The sequence below is a fragment of the Sphaerodactylus townsendi genome, linkage group LG08, assembly GCF_021028975.2.
Source record: "Sphaerodactylus townsendi isolate TG3544 linkage group LG08, MPM_Stown_v2.3, whole genome shotgun sequence".
In the NCBI taxonomy this organism is placed as follows: domain Eukaryota; kingdom Metazoa; phylum Chordata; class Lepidosauria; order Squamata; family Sphaerodactylidae; genus Sphaerodactylus; species Sphaerodactylus townsendi.
This window is the reverse complement of record NC_059432.1, coordinates 57272869-57299315: the sequence shown is the minus strand read 5'-3', so window position 1 is coordinate 57299315 and position 26447 is coordinate 57272869. Positions and strand designations below refer to the sequence as shown.

The following is a 26447-nucleotide window of genomic DNA, read 5'->3' as shown; positions in this document are numbered from 1 at the left end:
TGGTTTTGCTGGTATCCACTACAGTAGCATCCAAGTGCAGTCAGCATCTACTGCTTTATATATGTGGGCATGACAATCTTTGCAGCTCTTATTATCAATTCCTTTTCTAATGATCCTCCTAGCATAGAGTTTGCCTTTTTCTTACAGCTGTTACGAATTGAGTTGACATTCCCATGGAACTATCAACGTTATGATGCCTAAATCCCTTTCCTGGTCTGTGACAGCATCGATAGCACTGACCCTGGAAGTAGCTGTAAGTTGTAGATTTACTTTGCCCTTTATGTGCATCACTTTAGCATTTTGCTACATTGAACTGTAGCATTTGCCATTTCTGGAGCCTACTGCCTCCACTTATCAAGGTCCGCTTTGGAGCTCTTCATTACAACTCTTTTGTGGTTCCTACCAATTCTACATAATTTGGTATCATCTGCAAATCCTTGGCCACCACGCTTACCCACCCCTACTTCCAGGTCATTTATGAATAGGTTAAAGAGCACTGGTCCTAACAAACAGATCCTTGGGGGACACCACACTGCTCTACATCTCTCCATTGTGAGAACTTCCCATTTACACTCCACTCTTGCTTCCTGTTTCTCAACCAGTTTTTAATCCATAGGAGGACTTCCCTCTTATTCCTTCACAAGTTGCTGAAGTTTTCAACAGTCTCTAGTCTCTGGTGAGGAACTTTGTCAAAAGCCTTTTGGAAATCCAAGTAGACAATGTCCACTGGTTCCCTCCTTATCCACATGTCTGTTTACACCCTCAAAGAACTCTTAGTAAGTCTTGTAAGACAGGATTTGCTCCTCTGCAAAAGCCATGCATGACTCTTTTCTCAGCAGGTCTTGCTTTTCTACATGTTTTATAATTTTATCTTTAATGATAGATTCTACTAATTTACCAGGAACAGATGTCAAACTGACTGGCCTGTAATTTCCCGGGTCCCCCCAGATCCTTTCTTAAAGATTGGTGTGACATTGGCCATCTTCCAGTCTTCAGGGATGGAGCCTGATTTCAGGGAGAAGTTACATATTAAAGTGAGAAGATCAGCAATTTCATGCTTGAGCTCTTTAAGAACTCTTGGGTGAATGCAATCTGGGCCAGGGGATTTGGTAACATTTAGTTTATCAATGGCTGCCAGAACTTCTTCCTTGTCTACCACTATCTTTGCTAGTTCCTCGGATTCGCCTCCTAAGAAGCTTGGTTCAGGTGCAGGAATGTTCCTCACCTCCTCTTGGGTGAAGACAGATGCAAAGAATTCATTCAGCTTCTCTGCAATCTCCCTGTGGTTCACCAGTTTATATCGCTAACGTGCTTCTTGCTACCTATGAGCCTGGACCCACAGGTTGAAACTGCCTCTAACCCTTGTTATCAGAGCCAGAACAACAACACATACACAGCCATGTGTGAGCTTCTCTGGACGGGAGAGGGGGGCAAAGACCCCACAGAGGTTTAACAAGGGCCAGTTTTAGTACACCTGAACCTGCAAAGAGCACCAGCATTACAAGAAGTCATTTTAATTCTCAATCCCAGTGTGGCAGTTTTCCCCAGCTGAAATACCCTCAGCCCACACACTCCAGCCAGTGGAGAGGAAGACAGTCCATCCCATGATTCCCTGCAGCTGAGCTCCAAGGCAAATCCTGTTTTTGTTCTTTGCCCATCTAACAGCACAAAGCCATCACCTAATAAACAAAGCAAAAAAAACCTTGTCTGTGTCTGCGCAGGAAGGTGTTTTGTTGTCTATCTCCTCCCAAACATTCCTCTGTGCAAGCATTTGCAACTGTGTGAGAGAAATGGCTGGTGAGCTTCAGGCAGAATATATATTTTTGATGAAGTGATGTAAACAATGCAGGAAAGTTGAAACACAATTGGAAAGTTGTGTGGGGGCGGAAGAGCCTTAACCTGTGGAAGGGACACTCATCGAAATGCAAGGATTGAGTAACCAGGGCTGTATCTCAAGGGGAGATCCCTTTTTGCCACCGCCTCCTTTTTCTCCCCCATCACTGCTTCTATTTCTGCGGCTGCTACCATCCTCATCATCATGATGCTTCCACTCCTTCATTAGTAAGCCGACGGAAACCAGTGATGGCTGGGTGAGTGTCAGGAGGGCTTTCTGATGACTGGTGGATGTTTGAGGCCTTCTTCAACTTCCTCTGCTCCAAGAAGTCTGACTAACACTTTACGGAGCATCGCCTCTGCCCTGCCTTTCTCCCCTTCCGAGGGGAGGGAACCTCTTTCCGAGTGGGCGTCACCCAGAAGAACGGGGCGGACCCCCTCGGGAACGTTCCTATGACGTCGCTTGCCTTATATGGACACGGCTGTGCGGCTCCGGCGTTTCATTCAGATAAATTGCCTCTTCTTGTAAACGGAATCCCCTGACTGAGCCCGGGGAGGGAAATGCGAAGGCTGGGCGGGGCGCGGAGCGGAGCGGAGCGATCGGAGCCAAGAGGGGGGCTTAAGATAAGGACACGGGCTGGCGGTCCCTCCGGCTCTCTCGCCGACTACAAGGTCGCTCTTTTGCCCCGGCCTCGGAGCGTGACCCTTGCCGAGGCTACTCGTGAGCAGACCGGGGTGGGGGGATCCGGCCGCCCAGCGAAGATGAAGGTAACCTCGCTCGACTCCCGTCAGCTGAAGCTGCTGCTGCGGAAGGAGCCCGCCGGCTGCCTGGTGCTGGATTGCAGACCCTACCTCTCGTACTCGGCCTCCTGCTTGCGAGGCTCGCTCAACGTCAACCTCAACTCCGTGGTAATCCGCCGGGCCCGCGGGCGACCCGTCCCTTTGCACTTCGTGGTGCCCGACGAAACGGCTCGAGGACGGCTGCTGCCGCCGCCGCCTCGCCCGGACGAAAGGGAAGGGGACGGGGGCCCGCCTGTGCGGTTGGCGGCGGTGGTGGTCCTCGATCAGGACACGCGGCACTGGCGGAAGCTCAAGAAGGAGAGCACGGCTCAGATCGTGCTGAACACGCTGCTGGCCAGCCTGCCGGAGGCTGGGACCAGGGTCTGCTTCCTGAAAGGTGAGCGGCGACTGCAGCCCACAGGGAGTGGGGAGTCGGGGATGGAGAACTGGCAGACAGCTGGAAAGTCACCCTTTCAAAAATCTTCGCGGAGCAAGAACCTGAATATTGACCAGCATCTCAGACGGAGAGCGTGCGCTCGGAAATAAAGGGATTGCAGGGCGAAGGGAAACCTTTGCACTGTGATCCTATGTCCCAGTCTCGACGGGTGTCTCACCAACCGCATCTCTTTTTCAGAAAGGGCTCCCCTCCAGAGCCCACATCCGTGCCTGAAATGGCTCGTTTTCCTCAAGCCCCTTCCAGTGTCCAACCCTCGCCCCCATTTAGGGATATCACTTGGCTAGGTGAGCCAGGTAGGAAAGCTTGTATTTATAAGGGCTAGCAGCCGATTGGCGAGGGGGCGGGTCCCCTTCAGAGAGCGAAATGCCAGTACAGACACCCAGCGGAAAGTGCATTGCTGCGGCTATCAGTAATGGAGAAATTGATTGCATTTCGGCCATCCGCTTCCCCGCAGAATCAAATACTTCCTTTCATCAGCTGCCTAGACGGGAGTAGTAGAAATCAGTGACTATAGGACATTTTCTCCACCTAAAGGTAGCATGGCTTCACTCCGAGTGCTCACCGTAACGTTTTTATATCCATTGTAAGCTTCGACTGGAGTTCATTCACCTGTGGTTAATCTAGAGCTGAGCTTTTGATTTGTCAGGACATCACAGTTGCCTAAAGAGAGTTATAGTGGAGTGCGTTGAAGTTCAATTTAGGCATTTAAGCCTGTGCACATGAATGAGCATCTGAAATTTCTGAATGCTGAAAATTTAGTTATCCTTGAGTTGAGTTTCTGCTACTCACAGATACTGAATAATGTTGTTCTAAAAATCTAGATATTGATACACCAGATCACTCCCAGATGTAAAAAATAAAAAAAAAGGATTTAGCAGGGGGATAACTCAACAGTGCCCCCCAAAGGACAGTTTGTCTAAAAATTATGGCATGAAATACGCCCCTCCATATTTTAGTGTGCATGTATTCTCATACTGCTGGATGCTTAACAAGTCACAAGTTGCGTTCTGGCGTGTGAAAAAAGCACAGTCGCTTTTATTAATTTAAGTCATTGCCCTGCTTAACATTCTACTGTGGTTTCCCCTCCCTAGTGAACTAAGGTTTATGCACATAATTCAGATGCAGTCTGCTCTCTTTGTGTACTTCAGTGTTTGTTAATTGCTTTATAGCACTAATCAATTTGAAGCGTTGGGTTCTGAAGACTTGGGGTAACTAGTTATATGGCGGGTATCAGCCAAATCTAAAATTCTTTAAACAACCAGTCATGTAAGGATTCTTTCATTTCTGATTCTGCAATCTGCATGTAACTTACAGAGAAAATGTCCCAACAAAATCAGTTTCTCATCCTAGATTGTGATCTGGTTACTCAATCCTTGCATTTCGATGAGTGATTAGTACTGGGCAACGGATTCTTGGCTGATTTTCCAGGTATTCCACTGAACTAACATCTGTAGTGTGAGATGCAGTTTATTCTAGGCCAACCTGGGAAACAGTTAACAATCATGTGTGGTTTTTAAAGTACCACTAAGAGCACCAAACAATGTACAATCATAGCAGAAGATGGTTATTGAGCCCTATTCTAAATATGTCCAGTATCAGATCACATAGAGTGTTGTGTTATTGCCCTGAGCTGAATCTTTCTTCTCAGAACAGGATATACTGGTAAATACATTTCAGTGTCAAGCGTCCTCATACCATTTCAGCTGACTGGTTTTCACTAAAAGTAGCGGAAGATTCCTGGGGTTTCTCTCTAGGGTTTTATCTGTACAGAGTGATGTGAAAAAGAGAATTCACCATTGAATGGAATGAAGTAGCTAAGAAGGGTTGGGCTTGGGCAGTTGCAGTGAGATAAAGGCATGAGTCAGAACCTTGTCACTAACCACAGACGTAGTCCAGCTCTTCAGGGAATTGCTTTTTCTGTTTGATGACATAATCCTAGCCAGGTTCCCCTCCTAATTTTGAAAGCTTCCGTCACATCTTCGTTCAGATGTTAATGGTTTATCCTGTTTTTTTACAGGGAAACCTATAGGTTATATTTTCCCCTGAGTTTTGCCTAGGTTATTAAAAAAAAGTAGCCATCTATTTTTGAAAATTCCTGCCAAAGCAGAGGTGATCCCATATCTTATAAACATGTAAGTGAGTTGGAATTCCTTTTTAACACTGCGATGTTAAATAATGTTTGTGAGTGTCTGCTAGTTCTGCTGCTGTCTACCCAGAATGTTAAGTATTATGAGAATGAAGCATCTTTCTCTAACAAGGTGAATAATGGAGTATTTAACAGTGAAATAGGTGTAAATGGATAGCAAACCTGAGAGAAAGCTGGAAGACTTGGGGGGGTGGGCTGTGGGGAAAGGTGACTCTTTGAGAATATCTGCCAATCTCCTGATTCTGCAGGACTTCTACTTACTATTCACCTGCTTTGTGCAAACACCATCTGTCCAAGAAGCATCTGAGTGGATCACAGATACTTCCTTTGTCTTGGGCTGGCTCCCTTGTTTATTCATCTCTGAAATAATGGCCATAAATAGAACAGTTCAAGAATACATAAAACCTCTGCTGATAAAGTGTCAGGAGATAATCAAAGGAAAATCAGAATGTAGCGCAGGAATGCTTCATAATAAGTGAGAAACTTGATGGTTTGTCGTGAACGTTTCTTGGCCAACAAGATACTTTAGAGCCCATTTAGGTAACCAAACCATTCGGAAATCAGCTCTCTAATGAATGGAGTAACTTAGTCCTCCCTCATTTTGCCTTGTGTGTCTTGTGTCAGTGATTGTTGCATGGTAAAATGATTGTGTGACCTCACTGCCCTTTAGAATTATGTACATTTTGTGGGTTTTTTCTTCCATTTACATGGAAGTTCTTTCCCTATTTAAAAAAGGTGGAAACCTAAGTTTTCATTGTGGATAGATAGGATCACATTTATAATATACCCTTGCTGAAACCTATTTTTTGTCTTCTGGTACCATTTACTGGCTATATTCCTTAACTGTCAATAGCCTTGTAAGAAGGTTTTGATATGGTAATTAATGGTATTGGACTGTGTTCATGTTTAGAAGCACAAGTATATAGCAGCCCAATTCAACTGGGGGGGGGGGATTCGCATCGTGCTGGTGGTGCGGGGTTGTGCCAATGCATTTGCCACCTCTGCTGGCCAAGGGGCAGGAGAGGGCCAAGGGACCAGCAGCTAGCCACTCCACAGCTCTGCAGTGGTGAGACCTGGAAGTCCAGGCCACTGTGGAGGTGTGCTGGGGTCTGATAGGAGCCAGCAGGGAAGGAGGTCCAGGGCATTTCTGGAGGTAGAGCTGATGTTCATCAGCTTCCACCCTGGGCTTACTGGCAGTTGTGCCATGTCCCAGGGTTCAGACTTAAAATTCATTAAGCTCTTTGGACGGCTTTCCAGTGGTGCGGGTTTTTTTGCGGGGCGGGGGTCTGCCTCCCCATGCTGCCAGAAAGCCCTTTGGCAGTTCCAGGGTGCCACAGCAATAGCACCATCCCTGGCTGCCTCAGGCTAAGGATTGGGCTGCCAATCTGGTCTCCTACATGAAATTCCTTCTTCTGAAGGAAAGTCTAAATAGGAGGACCAAAACATGCACAAAATATCTTGTGTTTGCAAGCACATGTTTCTGCAGGGGTGTGCATGTTGCAGTCTAGTCAGCAGCAAGATCTGAGATGCGGTTGAAGAAATGGATACATTCATTTTCATTAATTGTTCAGTGAAGTTGGCAAGTAATCTATTTAATGGTGCAAAACTGTTCATCTGGGGCTGTTTAGATGCCTCAGCCAATTATAGGGTTTCATTACATTTTATGGACATTAATGGATCCATTTCATTTGCCAGTATGCAAGGGAATGAAAGTTATTAATCAACATATAACAAAATAACCCCTCTGAATTTGCATTTTCTTAAATGAAGATGAAATTGTCTGTTTAGACACCCAGAAAACAGATGGAAAAAATACATGTCAGAACTATGTACAGCTGTTGTCTTCATCCTTTTAAACAGATTCAACAGAATATATTTATAAAGAACTGTAATATGTACATATTTTAGCAAACTTGTGCCTCTTCTTTGTACATCTAGCTGAATAAGTTCCATTTTTAACAAAATACCTTATTCAATTACTGTTTCAGTGCATCTCTAGCTTATATTTAGAGGTCCAGCACGAATAAGCAACCCCCACACACAGACTATCTTAATACCTATTTTTTTTCTGCTTTTTTTCTCCCCTAGGAGGGTATGATACTTTTTATTCTCTGTACCCTGAGTTCTTTGTGGATGTAAAGCCTGTGTCCCAAGAGAGAGCTGAAATGGAGAGAAGCATCAATAGCCACTATGAGAAGCAGTGCCTCCATCACAAACCAGCCTATGATCAGGTATGCTTAGGGGAAGATATGACTAATCCTACCCACGCTTAGGCTCCTTGGGGGGCTTTTCCTGTCATCATCGTGTTCATAAATGACTGGTTTGCACTTTCATTCATGTCTGGCATTGTGACCAAAAAAACCCCCATCAGAATGTATGCTTGGGGTGTTACTTACTCCAATCTATTAATTTACTTCTGCTTGCATACTGAAGAGTAAGGGAGAAATCTAAAACGCTGTATGAACAAACACCATTGGTGGCATTTTTCCCCTTCCTCTGTCATGTATATGTTTCTGGAGGAGTAAAGCAAAGAAGTTATCATTCTAGTCGGTGCACAGGAGTTGTTAGTTGGTGAAGCAGTATTTGGGTGCCCTCCTATATAATATAAATGTAGACAAGCTTCAGCAGATCATAAAACATTGCCATGAATACATGTACAGTTTGAATAATTGCTAATGCAGGATTCAATATCCCCCCAAATCTTGATCTTGATTTAGAAGCAAGTGAGGAATAATTGCCTGCTGAAACCCCAGAGGTTAGAGGGGTGCCCTGACCTGAATAGCCCAGGCTAGCCTAATCTCATCAAATCTTGAAAGCTAACCAGGATCAGCCCAGTGAGTGTTTGGATGGGGAACCACATGCTTGCTATGCAGAGGCAAGCAATAGCAAATCACCTCTGAACATCTCTTTCCTTGAAAACCATAAGTCAGCTCCTTTTGACAACAGAAGAGGAGGAAGGTAAGACTGAGAGTGTTTCCAGCGATCAGGGGCAACACTTTGTTAAGCTATGCTACTCATAACTACTAAGTGTTATTTGTGTGTTGCTAAATGTCAGAATTCCAAGGTGGTGGCTCTTGGTAAAACTCCACTCTTCATAGTGAAGAATGGAATTTGGTTTGCTACGACAAAACACGCATACACAGCCTACCCACCTCCCTGACCTAAACGGTATTGGCATCCTGGCTGTGTTCTGGATGTGTTCATAATGCAATGTATCCTAAGACAGTTTACAGGATTGTAGCAACAGAGTGCTTAGCAAACTGTCCTAACTAGTTCATGCTTAACTACACCTGTTCTAGAAGCTTTCTAGTCATTGTCTGCTGCCTCTTTTTTCTTCCCACTATGCATACCTGTTTCTGTAACTTGTTCCTTCCCTCTTGATAAATAACATCTGGTTTTTCTTTGAAAGCATAAATTAATCTGATATATATAAATGGGAAATGGTCTGGACATCTTTTTATTGGATAAAGTATCAAGAAATACAAAAGTAGTACTTTTGTTTTTTCTTTATAAACTACCTACTTTGGTTCTTTCAAAAACGTTGAGTTCTTCAGGCCTAGTTAGCACTGAACATGTCCAGAACATTTCCAGACTTCTCCTTCCACCCACAAGATGGGAGAACATAGTCCTAGCGAGGAACCAGGGGTGGCCAGCAGAACAACAGGAGAGAGAACGGCTACTGATGTCGTTGGGGCAAGGCTGTTGGCCTCCACGTGGCTGCTGCTTCTAAATATGAAGCCTGCTTGAAGTTGGAGGTGGCTGTATGCAGGCAGATGCCACCTGTCACCTGTGGTTTTTAATTAGGTGGACATGTCAAAGGTGTGGTGCTATGTCCAACTGCATCATCACATTTCTCTTCCAAGTGGAAACTACATGTACAACATATTGATATCAATAAAGGTGCCTTTGTGCACTCTGAAGCTTCTGACTAAACTACTCTGTGCATAAAGACCTCAAGTAAGGCCTTGAAATTATGACATATTTTTTAGCATAGTGCTTTTACATTTCTTGTTTTATTGCATCTTGATGGAGGGTAATGGTAACAGTACTTTGGGGGTACTGTTGGGGAGGTGTCAGCAGAGTGGATCTGATTCCATCACATAGAATGTAAAAGTTAAAATGAAAGCCTTTTGCAAAGACTGGCTTACATCCTACCACTCTGTTCAGCAAAGATTAAATTTTTCAGTGGACTTGGGCCTTCCTTCAATGGACTTGGGGAGGCTTTTAACCTTTGCTCTGGCAGAAGACCCAAGTTGGGTGGTAAATAGAAGTCAGTCTTGTACTACTGTGATCTGCAGCAATACTGCACTTATGTTTGACTGAGTCTGTGTTGGTCAGTCACAACTCTGAACTAGAGCACTGCTCAAGCACAATCTGTATATTCAGGGGAAAATCTCAGTTCCTAGAAGTGTTGGTTTACTTGGTCGAGCAGAACCTAAACAGAAGGCATTGCTGTTTTGCAAAAACAGAAGTAACACTCTTCACCTCTGCAACAGAAACTACCACTCTTGGCACATTCCTGATGGGTGGCCATGGTAACCTGTGGTAGCAAAATACAACATGAGTCCAGGGCTCTTTAAAGACTAATCTTTATTCCAGCATCAGCCTCCATGAGTCATAGCTTGCTTCATCAGATGCATGGCATGTACATCCACAGGAGATATATTTCTGCATATCTCCATGCACCTGAAGCTCTGACTTCCAAAAATGTAAATAGTTAGTCTTTAGGGTGCCAGTGGAGTCCTATTTTATTTTTTTCCCTCTTGCTAGGTATTTTGCATTTGGATTTTCCTCTTTGTGGTCAGAAGGATGTCTGGCTACCAAAATGGCAATCTCCACTTGTTCAGTTGAGGCAATGAAAAGTTGTGATTTTATTTGGTTCCTTACCTTCCAGGGTGGTCCAGTGGAGATCTTACCTTTCCTGTACCTTGGCAGTGCCTACCATGCTTCCAAGTGTGAGTTCCTAGCCAATCTGAACATCACTGCACTCCTCAATGTTTCCAGAAAGAGCTCGGAGCCCTTTACTGATCAGTACTGCTATAAATGGATTCCAGTGGAGGACAACCACACAGCAGACATCAGTTCTCACTTTCAGGAAGCTATAGACTTTATTGGTAAGTTCTATATATTAAAAATGGAAGAATATCCATCTGCTACTCAGTGCTGTGCTACTCAGGAGTTGTCAGACTTTAATAAATAGGATGACTTCTGTATACATGTCTTGCAGATTAGTTAATCCTTCTTTGGAATTTTACAAGAGTTTTCAAATAATGTTGAAACATGTATGTGTCCTTTCATTCCATGAAGATTCCATCATAGACACTGATCAAATGAAGTCACTATAACATAGGTTGCCAACCACCAGGTGGGGCTGAAAATTTCCTGGTATTACAACAGATATCCAGACTACATACATTGCTTATTTATTATTGGTTTAAAACATTATTGGTTTAGTCCACTTCTCCTGGAGAAAATGGTTGCTTTGGAAAGTGAACTGCATGATATTATACCCTTCCAAGGTCCCTCTCCTCCCTAATTTTCACTCTCCCAGGCTCTGCCACAAATCTGCTGGTATTTCCAAACCCAAAGTTGGCAACCCTCCTGTAACATGACAACATTCCTACACTGGAGTCATTTGTTTGAATTTCATATATGGTTTGGCCCCTAAAGATTGCACTGAGGAACAAGCTACACATAAATGATCTCCAAAATTTGGTCAATTTATGGATGAAAGGCAAAATTCCTCCTCAATTCCTTATCTTGCCTTAGTACAGGAGTTTTCAAATTCCAACATCCTAAGGAATTTCCCTCATCCCTATTCTCATTTTTAAAAATTGGGATCTCCACGACCTCTTTCTCCTTCACTGGAACATACAACATAACAGGCAATCACTTTAGAAAGCATGAGTTGCAAACCACATATGCCTCGTGGAAGCTTCTGTCTTCTCAAGTCAACAAGACTCTTATCAGCTGCACTTCCAAAGCAAGTTGAAGAAAAACACTTTTATTGTCTGTATATGGCCTACCAGGTCAGATCTCAGAAGGCAGCTGATGGTATCAGATCACAACTCAAGAGGCCCTGACCCAAGATTCGATCAATCTCGTTCCTTGACTGGTAACAGTTTTATGCCAGAGGCAGCAAGACATTGCCTTATTGGGTAATAACTTCTACCTGGAGGCTAGCTGAACAGCATTGACAAGGGTCTGGAAAAACTTGTGGTGTCCTTTATAGAATAGACAATACCAACATTATGCGCAAACCTGAATTTCTGGCATTTTTTACTGAAAACTGCCATTGGGTGTTATTGTCTATGGATGCAGAGTGATGGCTACTTCTGTGTGTTGAAATCCTTTCTGGTGGAAATTAAGAGTGAAAGCCAGTTTGGTCTTATAGCAGAAGTAACTACAGTGACTGCATTAGGAGATGCCTTTGTACCTCCTTGATGCCAGTTAGCCAATTATAGTTCCTAGGGCTGAGTCATTTAATCTCAGTCACTGATCAGCATATTTTCTGGTTGGTACTTGGCAGTGATTGCTCATGGTAAGTTCTATAAGCTTGTCTTTGAAAAAGGAGGGGAACCAGTTTTACACCTCAAGTGGATGGTCCCTGCTCCCCTGATTCTTAGAAAACTTAGAGGATTCTGTTTTCATATTAGCACAGGCATGAAAAAAGGCCTCCTTCTGTGCTTACAAAGGATTTGCTCATGCATGGTGTACCCTTTGGTATCTAGGGACCATTATAGACCCATGTGAGAGAAACACTGACTTAGCCAATTCATTGTTCCAAGCACTCCCCCCTCCTTCCTGGCTGAAGTAGTGCTTGGAGCAATGAGAGAAGGGAAGGTGTGGGAGGAAAGATGCCTTTGTGGCTAAAATTAAGTCATGTGTTACTTTCCCATGGGTTCTTTTTTGCTCCCCCTTCTTTTCACAACTGGATCTAGAGGGGACAAGGTGGGGACTCCTACCCTGGACAGCACCTGCAGATTATATAAAGAAAAAATATCTATATAATGCATGGAGACATCAATTTGTACTTTTGTCCCTATTCAGAAATGTAGATCTGGTTCTTCCTTCTTTATATATGAACAATTCAGATACATTAAAAGAAACTGCCACTGTTACATCTAGCAGAACAGATGTGTAGTCCACTGGTAAAGTGGATCTCAATTTTCTAAATAACATAGTATGTCCATATACCCTGATGGTACTCTTTGAATTTTCATTAAAAATTGACTAAAAGAGGCTACTGCAGGAAGTCTGTGTGTGGTGTAAAGTACCATCAAGTTGCAGACTTATGGCGACGCTGTAGGGTTTTCAAAAACCTTAAGCTATTTGACATGGGGTAACACCTCTTAAATGGGGTGCTGCTGTCCAGGAATGCCCAATGTATGCAGCGAGGGCAAGACTATTGAAAGAAATTATCTACCTGCTTGCTGCAGAAAGTTTAGTTAGACATGTCAGAGAATAGCACTTGTTAAAGGAGAATCTCTAGCTTAATCCCAGTTTAATTTAGCAGCAAGAGATTGACTCACCCTGGTTCAAATGTCTTTTCTGCCACGAACTGGCTGGGTATAGAAGCCACTATTTCTCAGACACTGTCCCCTAACTTATTTATAGCGGGTAGAACTATTGACCTAAATTATAGAGTTGTTGTGGTGAGAATGTGTGCAAACCACTGAGAATGTGTGCAAACCATTCAGTAACAAAGTGCTGCTTGCTTCGTTCATTTATTTTATGTGTGCAAATTGGAGTTCTTAGGATTCCTGGATGTCTTTCCCATCCAGGCAATAACAAGATCCAGGCTTGCTTAGCTTCAGCATGGTGGCAGGGTTATATGCCCTTATGACTGTGTGCTGGGATCTGTGAATATGACCAGTTCAGCTTTACAATGATGGTTGTTATTTTTACTCCAATACATTGAGGAGTGAACACCTTTCCGAAAAATGGCGCCGAGTCAACAGCCGCAGAGCTGAGCTCTCTCTGCCTGATTCAGCTTTTAATGATTTCCCTGCCTCCCTTTTCTACCTTATCGTATTCTGGACACAGCTGTGGCACTGGAGGTTTCCGGACGATCCGGATGATGGTATGTGCAGCTGGACTCCAGAAACAGAGTTTGTTTGGGCAAGGATAACATTTGACCCACGCCCCGCTATCTTCCATTGTAATGGAGATTAGGAGAACGCGAAAGCGAGTCCGCTCTGATCCAGACATACACCCAAAGACAAGTCAGAAAGCCTGTAAACAGACAAAACTGGATGCTTACACCAACTTTCAATCTACTTCCACAACAGGGAGTGAACTCAAGCTTTCCAACAGGTTTTACAGCGCTGGGTGAGTCTGTTTTCTTGTCTCCGGCTGGGCTGGAGGGAGGTTCCCTTTAATTGCAAGGGGAGACGGGGAAGATGTTATTGCTTAGCAGACCCTTTGGCTGATGATAAGTACTGCAACAACAGCCGCAAGGGCCAATGGCTAGGGGAGAGGCTTTATTCTTTGAACTTTTAGCAAAGAAGGCGCTTTTAATTTCCAAAACGCTCAAGCTACTTCTTTAATAAACTTCTTTGCTTCAATCAATGACAAGCTGGAAGCTCCTTAGTGTTCCTCAAAGTGCACTGAACATCCTAACTTTTTAAAAAAAGACTGCTTCTCAGGGAGTGCAGACTGGGATTTTTTTTGATCAAGCCAAGACTTTTTCTATTCCCAAATCCAGACATCTTTTTTTTTCTTCCCACCTTGTCCATACAGAAAAACACAAGTGGCTCTTAATGATAAAAAAGACATTAATATAAATGTGGGAAATTGGGGACTCATTGCGCGGTATTCACAAGTAATTCAATCAGTAAGATGCTGAACTGCAAGCTTGGAAGAGTTCAGTTAAACTCCTTCAACGCCTGCCCCATCAAGGTGGGTTTCATAGAATGTGATTTTTAAACTTTGGACTCCCTCAGCTTCTGCCCTACACTCTTGCTCAGGAAGAAAGAATATCTTGCCAGAAGTTAAGCAACCGATTTCCAGGAGAGGGTCTTTAAGAATTACACACAGTGAATAAGCTTGTAGTCAATCAACAACTCGGACAAGAAAGTACCAGGAAAGGTGAGAGCCTCTACTTCGCCTGTACTGACAGAGATTTCTGTGCCTACTAACAACGGCCCCTCTGCAGTCTCAACAATTGAGAGTTTGGACAGATGAATGGAGTGAATATTGAACAATCTATAGCTGGAAGAGGCCATGGAGTTAGAGCATCCACCTCTGCCAAAGGTCAGGCTAAAGGCAACTCTTATCTCAATCCAGCCTCCTACTACAAAGGCCTTTGGAGGCTGCACCTCTCGCCAAGAACACAGACCACCTCCCTCTACTACAATGCCACAGAGCCTGTGTCAAAACCACACTCCACAGTAGCTCAATGCGATGAAACACATACCTGTTTCCCAACAAATACTGATCTTTACTCCAACACCTATCCAGGCTGCCATCACCTCTCTAGCACTTTGAGAATGTATATCATCAAACCCCTCCCCCTTATCATTGGGAGGTAGACCTCTCTTCAGGGTCCACAAATGTACTGGATAAAGATACTCTCCTAAAAAAACTCCAAAGAAATCTTGGTTCGGAGGAGCTGAAAGAGCTGAGGATGACCCCACTCCAATCAACAGAAGCCCACCCAAACATCAGCATCCCTCTATCAAAGGAGGTTACTAATGCCTCTCGTGAATGGATCAGGTTATAGATAATAACAGATCATCTGGGGACTTCCCATTCAAGCACCGGGATTGAAATACATGCTTAAGAGCTTCTTGAATAAATACAACTCAGCCAAGCCCCCACCAAAGAGATGATTATAATTGACTATTCTTCCATGGCTTCAGATGCACATACCTCCATGCCAGACCCGATTAGGCTACAAGGTAATGGATGTGTGGTCCAAAATGACCATGAAATTACAACCATAGACCAATCTCAGTGACGCCAACCCTTATCAAAAATCTCCTCTAGCCAATAACTGGGACCAACACAGCATGGGGAAGTATCTCCAAATCCATGTCAGAGAAGAGATGTGATTTCCTCATCTCGTGGAATATAGCCGATGGATCAAGAAATGCCATATATCGCGATTTCACTCACTTATCTACAAAAAATTTACGCTATATAGCCTTACAAGAAACTTGGTCCAATTCAGAGCTTGCCTTTAAATGGCTACTCTCAACAATACTCTTCCTGCTACAAGAGTATTCTAAGTTTGGTCGCTATTCTGGAGGACTTTCACTTCATTTGTAGCCAACAGCATTCAAAGCAACTCCTTCTGACCTCATGTCCCCCTCTTGCACAGGCTGTTTTGGTAGAGGGCGAAGCTCTACACATGATTGGTATAGTGTGAACTCTTGTATATACCTGCTGGATTGACACTCGAGACTCCTTTACTCAACACATGGAGCAGGATATCATCATTTGTAGAAAATTTAGAAAATAAACAACCGTCTACGGAGGTGATCCTGGTAGGAGATTTCAACGCCAAAGTGGGTACGGATCTTTCTACCTCACTTTGGCCCATTTGAATCAGGAGGATGATCTCATACAGCTTCTAAGCCTCCAGCTCTTTCGCCCCTCAAAAGGACTCTCTCGTGAATGCGGCAGGAATCCAGTTAATCAAATTTGCCATCACCCAACAAATTATGGTTAAATGGGCCTCAAGTGCTATAGGAATGCAGATTGCTTTTACCTTGGTAAACCCGCCGGTGCTAGCTGATTGATTACATCATCTTAATATCCCCCCCTCATCTACACCAGTGTGTTACATCTTTAGCATTGGGGACTTATTGCTAAGGATCATCTTCCACTCAATGTAACTTTTCATTTGAGGTAAAGACTAATACAGAGGACCCCACCAATCTTAGGTGGGCATCAGAAAATAACATGGTCACCCTCAGGTGGCAGCTGCTACAGAAACACTACTTTAGCTCTTTCTACATTTAATAAAACTAAAAAAGAGAATATATTACAGGCTGACACACCAGAATGTGGAATACATCACTTTGAACAACTAGTTTTAAATTTAGCAGGGGAACTTCAAGCCGCCTCCTACGCATCAAATCTAAGGCTGTAAATGGTCATAGAGAATGGTTTGATCGCTACTGTATTGAATTTAACAACTTAATAATGAACATCATTATATAGACGCTACTGCGAGCACAGGTGAGGAAAAGCTACTCAGCAATATAAACCCAACTGAAAAAAAGAATTTTCTTTTCAAATTATGGTACAATGGGAAACTAAAAAATCAAATTTTGAACAGCAGCATGGAACAACTATATCAAGCCACTTTTAACAAATAACATTAAGCAATTCTGGCAGATCATAAATAGAAGGGCCCAAACTTGCAGTATCCAGTTGCCCCATATTTCACTAGGACCGATGGTTCAGTTATTTTTCCAATCTGTTCAATGCTAGCCTAATCATTGAATATCCTGATTCCACTTCAATACCAGAGGAGCTACCAGATTGGCCTGAGGTTAATCCTCAAGAAGTGAGAGTAAAATCCAATCAGTGGTTTGAAAAGCCGTAAGGCCCCAGGTCCTGATGCAATAATACCAGAAATACTTCCTAAATCCTCACCCGAAAGTGGTGGGCTACAACTCTGGCTTCCTTTATTTACCCATATAAATAACACGGGCTGCATCCCAAAAGATGGCTGGCGCTCTTATAGTTGTCCCAATCTACAAAAAAGGGTGATATTAACTAATCCTTCAAACTATCATCCTATAAGCCTAGTTATCTCGGTAATTGGCAAACTATATGGAAAACTACTCCTCTAGGAGAGTGGAAGATTAAGCTAAGCAAGCAGAAAAGTAATAGGACCGGAGCAAATTCAGATTCACTAAAAAATAAATCAACACTGGATCATGTAACAGTTTAATTAAACAATTCACTTAGCTAACAAAAGCATAATTCATAATAACCGTGAAACTTTTTTGTGCAGCTTTCCTGGATTTAAAAGGGGCATTTCGACTCCATATCTAGAGCCCTACTGTGGAGAAAAAATTGATGGCGCTACATATCGAACTCCCCAGACTACTGTTTCTCATAAAACAGCTATACCGGTACTTGCACTAGCTGTAGAATAAGAGCCGCTAACAAAAGGACCGCTCACAGAAAATATCACCACAACCAGAGGGGTCAAAAAACAAGGCTGTACATTGGCCCCCACTCTTTGTTCAATATATTCCTTAGTGATCTAGTGCCAACCCTCCAGAAGGCCAATGGGCATGTTCCCAAATCCAAGTAAGCAAACACGTCAGTGCCCGCGCTTAACTTTATAACTGACGAACACCGTTTCTTCTTTCCCACACTAAAAGTTGGTCTCACTCGCTTCTTAAATTGCTGTGCTGAATATTGTAAGAGTGAACTTAACTGGTAATTAACTATGAAAAAACCAAAAATAACAATGGTCTTCGCTAGAAGACCCCCCCCAGTCATACATGGACCATCAATAACAGACCCATAGAACAAGTTAAATTCAGTTCAAATATTTGGGCATAACTCTTTACCAGCAACCTTAATTGGGCAGTGCACATAGGAAATTAGCACTCGCTGCAGCTAACAACACAGTGCCCTCTAGCAATTCAAGCGTTTCTTTTCACTGTGGGCCACCAGTATACTACCATCCCGCATTGAAGGTGTTCAATGCTAAATGCGGCTCTCAAGCTCCCTCTTATATGGAGCAATCTCAATTTGGATCGAGCTTGGTAAACAAAAGAAATATAAACACAGCCCAGTCCCGCTTTTTTTTCCATAAAATTATGGGCTGACCAAATTGTGCTGCATATGCAGCCCTATGTATAGAACTCGTGCAAATATCACTTATACCACAATGGCCTGGTTGAGAACTGTCAGATACTGGCTCACGCATCCACTATTTGCAGGATCCGGCTCCAGTTTGCTTCACACCTCATGCTTTCCGACTGAAGCTGCAAATTCTAGGTGGCTGAAAACTTAGTTGAGGGAAAAATCAACAGCTCTTGGCTTTTTTTCATTAGAGTCGTTAGTCCTCTCTTTCCCTATCAGAAGCTATTATAAGCTGCGCTTGAAAACAAAGGTATTAGGAACAAGAGTATTTATCCGGGATATGGATAACGGGCTGCTTTAGGAAAACGTGTTCCCCCCTGACCTCTGCTTATTCCAATTGAACAAGGACACATGGCCAATTATTTACATTGGATCACCAACCCTAAAATTAGAGAAGAGCTTAACGCTGGCCATGATTCAATCTAATGCCTTCTATGCTGCTCTATGGCAGATACTCAACAAATTGATAGCAACAGAGAGGCTATAGTCCATGCAACATAGGTCAGGTGGAGACACTTTCGATCATACCCCTCTTTCATTGGTGTAAGGTTTGTGGCAAAAACTCAGAATGTCACAATCTGCACTTCTATCCCATTTCTGTACATAATAATCTAACCGATGCTCTCTTAAGATACTTTCCTCTCTCCATGCTTGAAATCAACATGGATCCCACTAAAGTGTGCGAGAATGTAGCAAAATTTCTGCTAACGATAATAGACGTAAGTCTAGATGAATACCAATCAATGTCTATGTATTATGACCACATATAGCCAGCAGTAATTTTTCTAGCTTCTATCAGTATCCAATGACGTTTAAGTGAGTCAACTTAGCTGAAAGAATGTTTTATAGTTACAGAAGGACCATGTATATATTTTAGTACCAGTGTCTATGACTGTGAGCAATGGTGGGCAGGTTTTGTATGCTTGTTTTGTATGTTTATTTTATGCCAATAAAGGCTTGTTACTTACTACTACTTACTCCAATACATTTGTTGGTTCTTTGCTTTTTTAACTCAGAAACCTTCAGATAGTTCAAGGAGCCTTTTTTCATTTTTCCCCCATTGACGTGTGACTGTTAGTGTGTCATACTTTGAGGAGAAAACAGCATGTCCTGTCCATCTAAATAGTCACATATCACAGTAAGAAGAAATTTTGGAATGTATTTCTCAAGCCTGCCAAAGTAGCACAAATTCTATTTTTAATCCACACATTTTACACAAGAAGCTTGTTTTCAGCAATTTCTTTTTAATGTTATAACAATAATTGAATTGTGTGAGTAACCTCAGGCCTCCTGTTGCGTAAAATGATAGTTCTGCCTAAGCCATTTATAGCCTGATTTAAATCCAAGTGCCACTTATAGAAGGTTATAATTAGAGATTTTGGAATCGTTTATTGTTCATTTTGTGGTGGAAACCCCAGGAACCTGGGGCTTGACATTCCCACAACATGCATGCTGAGTGGCTACCAAAAATGCCCACAGGAACTTAGCTACGGGAAAAATTAGCACATCTCCTTGTCAGATTGGATGGGATATTCTGTAAGCCCACACCTTTTGCCACAGCAGTGTGCTGCTCTTGAAAAGAACCTGTGTTTTAATTCTTTTGTTGCATTGTGATGTGGTAGTTCTCTTATTACACATCTGCTGCTACTCAACTAGATGTGGGGGAGGAAGACCTCTTACTTTTATCCAAACCAGTTAGTCTACTATATATCCTTAAGGATTTGATATCTGAATGAATGTGGTAAGTGCTGTGCCACATTTGGTAGGTATCATAAAGTTTTATTCTCCAACATGCTGAAATTAACTCAAGTTCATGAAATTCCTTTGGTCAGCCCTGTAACCTAATTAAATGGGTTTGGATTGAGAAATTATGTGCACACTGATCAGGCCCTACGGGATGCTTTGCCAACTAGCAAGTTGCCATGACATTTTAAGCTGGGTTCCCACCTTCGAAGGCCAGAATTAGGAGTGGGGGAGTTTGCAAAACTTATGTCTTGCATGAAGTATCTTGTATGTTATTCATTCTTGTTCTAGAATTCTCTAAAGGCAAATAGTTTTTCAGTTCTACTTGAAATACCATGAAATCAACTTGTAATGACACATGATCTCTTTAACTTTTTTTAAAAATTTCTTCTTAGATTGCATCAGACGGTCAGGGGGCAAAATCTTGGTGCATTGTGAAGCTGGAATTTCTCGCTCTCCCACGATCTGCATGGCTTATCTCATGAAAATGAAAAAGTTCCGTCTGGAGGAGGCTTTTGATTATATCAAACAACGTAGGAGTCTGATCTCTCCAAACTTTGGTTTCATGGGCCAGCTGCTGCAGTATGAGTCAGAAATACTGTCCTCAACACCCAGCCCTCCTGTCACCTCTTGCAAAAGGGATGCTGTGTCTTTCTTTACAGAAGAATTCTCCTTGAGTAAAAGCTTTGAAGGCTCCTGTTACACTTTTCCTACCTCAGTTTTGAATTCTGTACCCATTCACTCACCTGTCCATCAGCTAAAACTTAATCCTATTGCTGCAACTTCATCCTGCTGGACCCTTCTAGGAGCCAGGAACAATACAGTCCAGTGAACTCAGCTGAGATGACAGGTAATTTCATCAACATGCAATACAGAAGATCTCATGGATTCCATCCCAAACAAGACACTTTTGATTGAAGGGTCAACTCCTCCAGGAAGGAAAAGTGTGGCTTTCTACTGAAATGCAGTCAATGTTTGAACATAAGCTTGGGATCATTTTGTAGTTCTAAGGCCTTACCTTGTGCTGAGTCTAGCTGCTTATGCTCAGATTGACCTAAGCTTTGAACTAGAAAACATTCTTCCTTTTCTCGAAAGTAGGTGCCCTTCTTTGTGGAGGAGAAATGTGTTTATGGATGCTGGCTTGGTCAAACTTTCAAAAGTATGTATGTTTTTAAAAAGAAAATATGTGCATCTTTAAGGATGGTTTTAAATAACTTCTAGGATCTATGTGCATCCACTACTGTACTTCCAGACTATGCTGGAGCAAAGAGAGCTACACACAAAATCAGACCTGTTTAATTGCTTCTCCGTTCCTGCTGCCTCCTCTTAATTACAGCTTTGTTTTAAAGTGTAAGCAATAACCGGCTGTGTCAGGAAAGTGGAGCTGTAATGAAAAGCACAATTTATGAAAGAAGCAAACCTTGACATTTCAGTGGTTGCAGAAACTTGAATATTTGATTTTTCCTGTTTTTATGTCCTACACTGCAGCCTACAAGAGGATCAAAAAATTAGAAAGCAAACTTTCTTCTTCCCACACCCATGGGTTCTCCACAGTTTATTACTGTGCTACTGGGGGGGCTATGTCAAAAGTGTATTCTTCCCATCTGATTTTATGGGTAATAAAATTAAGTATTTTTGAGCAGAACTACTAGATACTTGGAACCTGATAGGAGAGTTGCCCTCTGTATTACCCAATTGAAACCAGCTAGGAATTCGAAAGACCTCTTATTTTAAAGAAATTTAATCCTGCTGGTCCTATCAAAATTCAGTGGGTCCTTTAAATACATACTTACTACATCATATTAGGAACTTTGGCACTCTATGGCCTGGTGTAAATGATGTATTTATCAATTTTTTCTGATTGCAGATGCAATACTTTCTGTTAGTACTTACTAAGAGTGTTGATTTTTACAACAATAATATGCATTGCATGATGTAAAAGATTTTTAAGTGATTTTTATTGTGGTGTACTCCTCTTCTTTCCCTGCCTCAGAGCTCTGGAGGCTCCATTGGTAACTTTTAAAGAGAAGCTATAGAAGCTATCATTTACACCAGGCCCCAGTTTGGCTCAGTTGCTGGGTGTAGCAACATCCTGTACTTGTCTTTTCAGCCTTGTTCCTAAATGGCCGCAATTCAACTGTTTGGATGAAGAGTGTGATGTTGACATTGCACAGACAGTTCAAGTGGTAACTGACAAAGGACAGTCAAATTTAGGCATAGGTGAGCTACTGCTTAATTGTTCCTGGAAGGCAATGGTCAAATGGAGATTAGCAGTCCAAATGTGCATATTCTTCCTCTGATTACTTGAGTCCATGGCCAAAGCACAGCTCATAATTTAGATGAAGTTCAGTCTCACGTCAGTCATTGGGTGATGTGCAGAAACAAGTAGAGGAATCTGCACAGAATATATACAGTCCATAGCTGCAATCTGTTCCAGACTCAGTGCTTTGGTCTATTCTTGGGGCCCAGCTGCTTTAGCCTTCAAATAACACATTCATTTGGAACCAATGTAAATGAAATAATCAGTTTCTCCCAGCTATCAAATAGAAACTAGTTATGATTGTAAAGGATTGTTTTAGAACACTCAAATTAAACTAGTTTCCTGCTATTGTAATTTGAATCACTAGATGTTAAATGAATCGGGGGCGCTTTGCAAATTCAATTGCCCTGGTGAAGTGTTAACAATCTGTACATAGTGTAGTCTTGCTGTATGTTGTGTGTAGCTTCCTATTCCATGTATAAGTCTGTTCCATATCACATTTTCTGGGACTGAAAAATTTCACTTATCTGATGGGCTCCTGCTTGCAGGGGCTTTTTGTGTCCAGCTTGTGCGTCTGCAAGCAATTCAGAATGTGTGTGCTGTCTGTCATATTTTTAATATGGGAAATGGCAATAATTGCCTGAACCTTGTGAATGTGAACAAAGTTTTTTAAAAATAAAGTTTAAAAATAAAACTCTTTTTGTTCTATTGATTACTCACAGCAAGTCATATGATATGTGAAAACATTACGACCTTTAAGGATATGCAGTTCTGAAAAGCTGGTTCTGCACTAACACCATAACAAAGTTGTTGCATTCTAGTATTTTCTTCCTATTTCTCCATTTTGTCCCCCAGGCCTGATTGTTTAGGGTTTTTAAGCTAAAATGCAATGGAAATACCAGGTCTTTCTATCCTGATATGGGAAATGCTCTTGAGGCTCTCCAGCAATATTGTCTCTGTAAAATTTAGATCCTTCCTGATTGTTTCTTGTTCTTTCCTGCAGCTTACTGGTTCCCTCTGAGCATTAATGCGTCAATTGTTACAATGTCAACACTGATTCCATTGTGGGAAGAGGTTTTACAAATTAGTTAGCCAAACCACTCATCTTTTTAAAAGGTAACCTTGCTATTAAAGCTTTTAAAAGATGAGACTTTGGATGGCTAGAAAGTACAAAATATACACCTTGTGCCTCCTCCCAGGACACTGGAAATTATAATTATACATTGATTTATGAGTGCAAGGAGAGAAATTGAAGTAAATATAAAAATAACCATAATGAAAATTTCAGGGAAAACTGAGGTCTTATTTTAGCATGCATGCCATGGACATTTTTTTTAAAGGGAAACACTACACTGTTTACATGGAATTCATAGTTCAATTCGCTTACCATAGAATGTTGGAAGTAGGGAAAACAGTAGCTGACTACAAGAGCTGGAACCAAAGGAGCCCTTCTTGTGGGTGCAGCTATGTGTACATATGGCAATATGGTAAGATGGGCCACTCTTGTACACATAAATCATTCTAACATTTACCCAATGAAAACAAAATGTAATATACTGTAGGGAACAGTTACCATTATAAACTAATTGCAAACTTCTTGAACTATGAAGGTCCATCCAAAAATACTTGAGTCCTGCAGTTCTTTAAAGGAAAGAATGCTCTGAAATACAACTCCCAATAACTTCAAAAATGGTTATTGCCAGCTTTCTAAGTTATAAGGGGCTAAAATTATTAAAGCTGTGACTTACCACATTGATCCATATTGATAAATATGGTTTCCAAACAGCTTCTATTTGTAGTTGTGCCCTTATTTATATACATGTTCTCTTATTTAAATAAGTTGTATCTTTTGAAGTAAGATTTGCCAATCCCTGGTTTCCTCAGTGCCTATTGCACCTATACATCTTCCCTGCCCCAAGCCTACTGAATTTCATTTACAGTCGTGAGAAACATTGCTCATTGTTAATGTACAAGTGGATGCCCCTGCCCTCTACTTATTTTCAGTTGCTAATCAGAAGTATAAAGTTGTCCTTGTTGCAATTCAGTACCGGTAACATTTTATTCTTCGCTCTGGGTATCCATGTTTTAAACCAGTTTTATCTTGCTGTATTTTTTAATTGTCTACTATGCCAATAAAGACTTGAAAAAAAAGTTCTATGAAGGCAGGAAGTTTAAAAATTACTGACACAGAACAAGTGCTGTATATCTTATGGAAAATGTGCAGGCTCAAATTTAATTTTAGTATTATCTCAGTGGAATAATACACAGCAGGTTGCCTTCAGTCTAAAATTTCCATCAGCAGAATGGAACTTTCCTGACTCCCCCAGCCTGTGGCCTCAACTTCTCAACAAAATACTACTCTTGGGGCATATAGGACCCTGAGGAGCAATGGTCTGCAGCAGGGAGGAACTTTGAAAAATGTTCAGGTCCTACTTAGTATGTATAGTCACGTTCTGCCCATACACGTTATAGACATTATTTTTGTAGCCATGGCAACAATCATGTAAAAGCATAGTATTACATCCTCAGCATCACATCTGTGGGTTTAAGGCTGAGAGGTAGCCACTTGCTTGTCTAAGGCCAGATCAAAGGCTTAACTGTAGACTTCTGGGCTTAGACACTTTTCTTTCATGGAGGAGAGGTGATGCCAACTCATTCTTTCTGCTGTGGGGAAAAAGCAGGAAGCCGTTTACCACAGCACAGAGATGGGGAAGTTAGACTACGGGTGGAGGAGGTGTTGCCTCCAGCCTTGCACATTTCATTTCTCTGACATTTGTGCTCTATAACACTGCCAGCTTGCTCTGAGACATGAGTAAATTCTCTAAATAGAGAATGTGAATATGGCTCATGAGGCAGGTTGAGTCATCCAAGTAAATCAAAAGACACGACACTAGTAACTTGAGGAGGGGGGTCTTAGTAGCAGCATCCAATTCATTATAAATAATGGGGCTATTTTGCTTGGCCTCTTTCAGCTAAAAAAATTATAACTGATTATCTATTCACAGGTATTTCAGCAATATGAGACAAATTTTGCTTCCCATTACCAGCAATGATGAATTTTCATCCCTTGCCTGCCACGTGATATATGAAAAAACAGTACACATACTAGAAAGGATTCAGTGATTATGAACCAGGATCATAATCTGAACATTCAGCCTTAAGGGGTTATTTTCTCCATTTAATCTTCAGGAGAGTTGGAAACATTATTTAGTTGAATTTGCCAAAATTACAGTTTCAAGGAATCACGCATTCACCCCTTTTACGTGCTTTGAAGAAAAGGAACCTTTTTGTTAAGAAACATTAGAAGCAATTTACACATGAAATAATGAGGATAATTTACAGTCACGTGACTTCATTCTGGTAAAATAAAAGGCCTGTGAATCAACCACTCCTTGCTGTAGTTAGTGGTTTGAGTAGCTACCTTCTATCATTGAGTTGACTGGCACAGGGTCTTTGGTGTTGTAATATAGATAAACTCATGACAAAAAGGCAGTTAGGTGTGGAAAGATAATTGCATTTACTTGTCTTAAATAAAGCTCTCACAGGGTGAAGGGTGCCTTCAATTGGCAGGCAGAGGCCAATGATGTCATTGGTTTGTATTGATGCAGACCAAGGACGTAGGTAAGGGGGGGGTTCTCTGGTTCAAACCCCCCCATTCATGTCCGAACCCCGTTTGTGGGTTTTTAAAACATTTTTAGTGTTTTTCCGTTTTTGGCCTGCAGGGGGCGCATTGTTTAGGCTAGCTAGCAGCACCAAACTTTCAGGGATTGTTTGGGGGACTGTCCTGATGATACTACCCAGATTTGGTGAGGTTTGGTTCAAGGGGTCCAAGGTTATGGACTCACAAAGTGGGTGCCCCCATCCTCCATTGTTTCCAATGGGAGCTAATAGAAGATGGGGGCTACACTTTTGAGGGTCCATAACTTTGGACAACCTGAACCAAACTTCACCAACCCTGGCAGGTATCATCAGGAGAGTCTCTTATTGATACCACCCAGGTTTTGTGACGTTTGGTCCAGGGGGTCCAAAGCTATGGACTACCAAAGGAGGTGCCCCATTGTTTCCAATGGGAGCTAATAGGAGATGGGGCTACACCTTTGAGGGTCCATAACTTTGGACCCCCTGAACCAAACTTCACCAAACCTGGGTGGTATCATTAGGAGAGTCTCCTAAAGATACCCTAAAAGTTTGGTGCTTCTAGCTTAACAATTGCACCCCTGACAGCAGGCAACCCCCAAATTTCCCCAGATTCTCCTTTTAAATCCACCCCCTTCGGCATGGATTTAAATGGAGAATTTGAAGTCCTCAGTTTAGAAGAAGAAGAAGAGTTTGGATTTATATCCTCCCTTTCTCTCCTGTAGGAGACTCAACAGAGCTTACAATCTCCTTAA

The 26447-nt window shown here is 42.1% G+C and overlaps 1 protein-coding gene across 1 annotated transcript; it reads left to right on the top strand.

Moving 5' to 3' along the window:
* The first annotated feature begins 2362 nt into the window (after window positions 1–2362).
* Window positions 2363–22754, top strand: DUSP5 (dual specificity phosphatase 5). Its single transcript, XM_048506767.1, has 4 exons — window positions 2363–3010; window positions 7305–7447; window positions 10111–10330; window positions 20192–22754. The coding sequence occupies exons 1-4, from the start codon at window positions 2395–2397 to the stop codon at window positions 20626–20628; spliced, it is 1416 nt and encodes a 471-aa protein (XP_048362724.1). The 5' UTR covers window positions 2363–2394; the 3' UTR covers window positions 20629–22754.
* Window positions 22755–26447: the final 3693 nt, after the last annotated feature.

Bases quoted from the DNA above. Each gene is read 5' to 3' on its own strand.
- DUSP5 (XM_048506767.1), top strand. From the start codon at position 2,395: ATGCGAAGGCTGGGCGGGGCGCGGAGCGGAGCGGAGCGATCGGAGCCA. The intron at 3,011-7,304 runs GTGAGCGGCGAC...TTTCTCCCCTAG, and splicing joins CAGGGTCTGCTTCCTGAAAG to GAGGGTATGATACTTTTTAT. The intron at 7,448-10,110 runs GTATGCTTAGGG...CTTACCTTCCAG, and splicing joins ACAAACCAGCCTATGATCAG to GGTGGTCCAGTGGAGATCTT.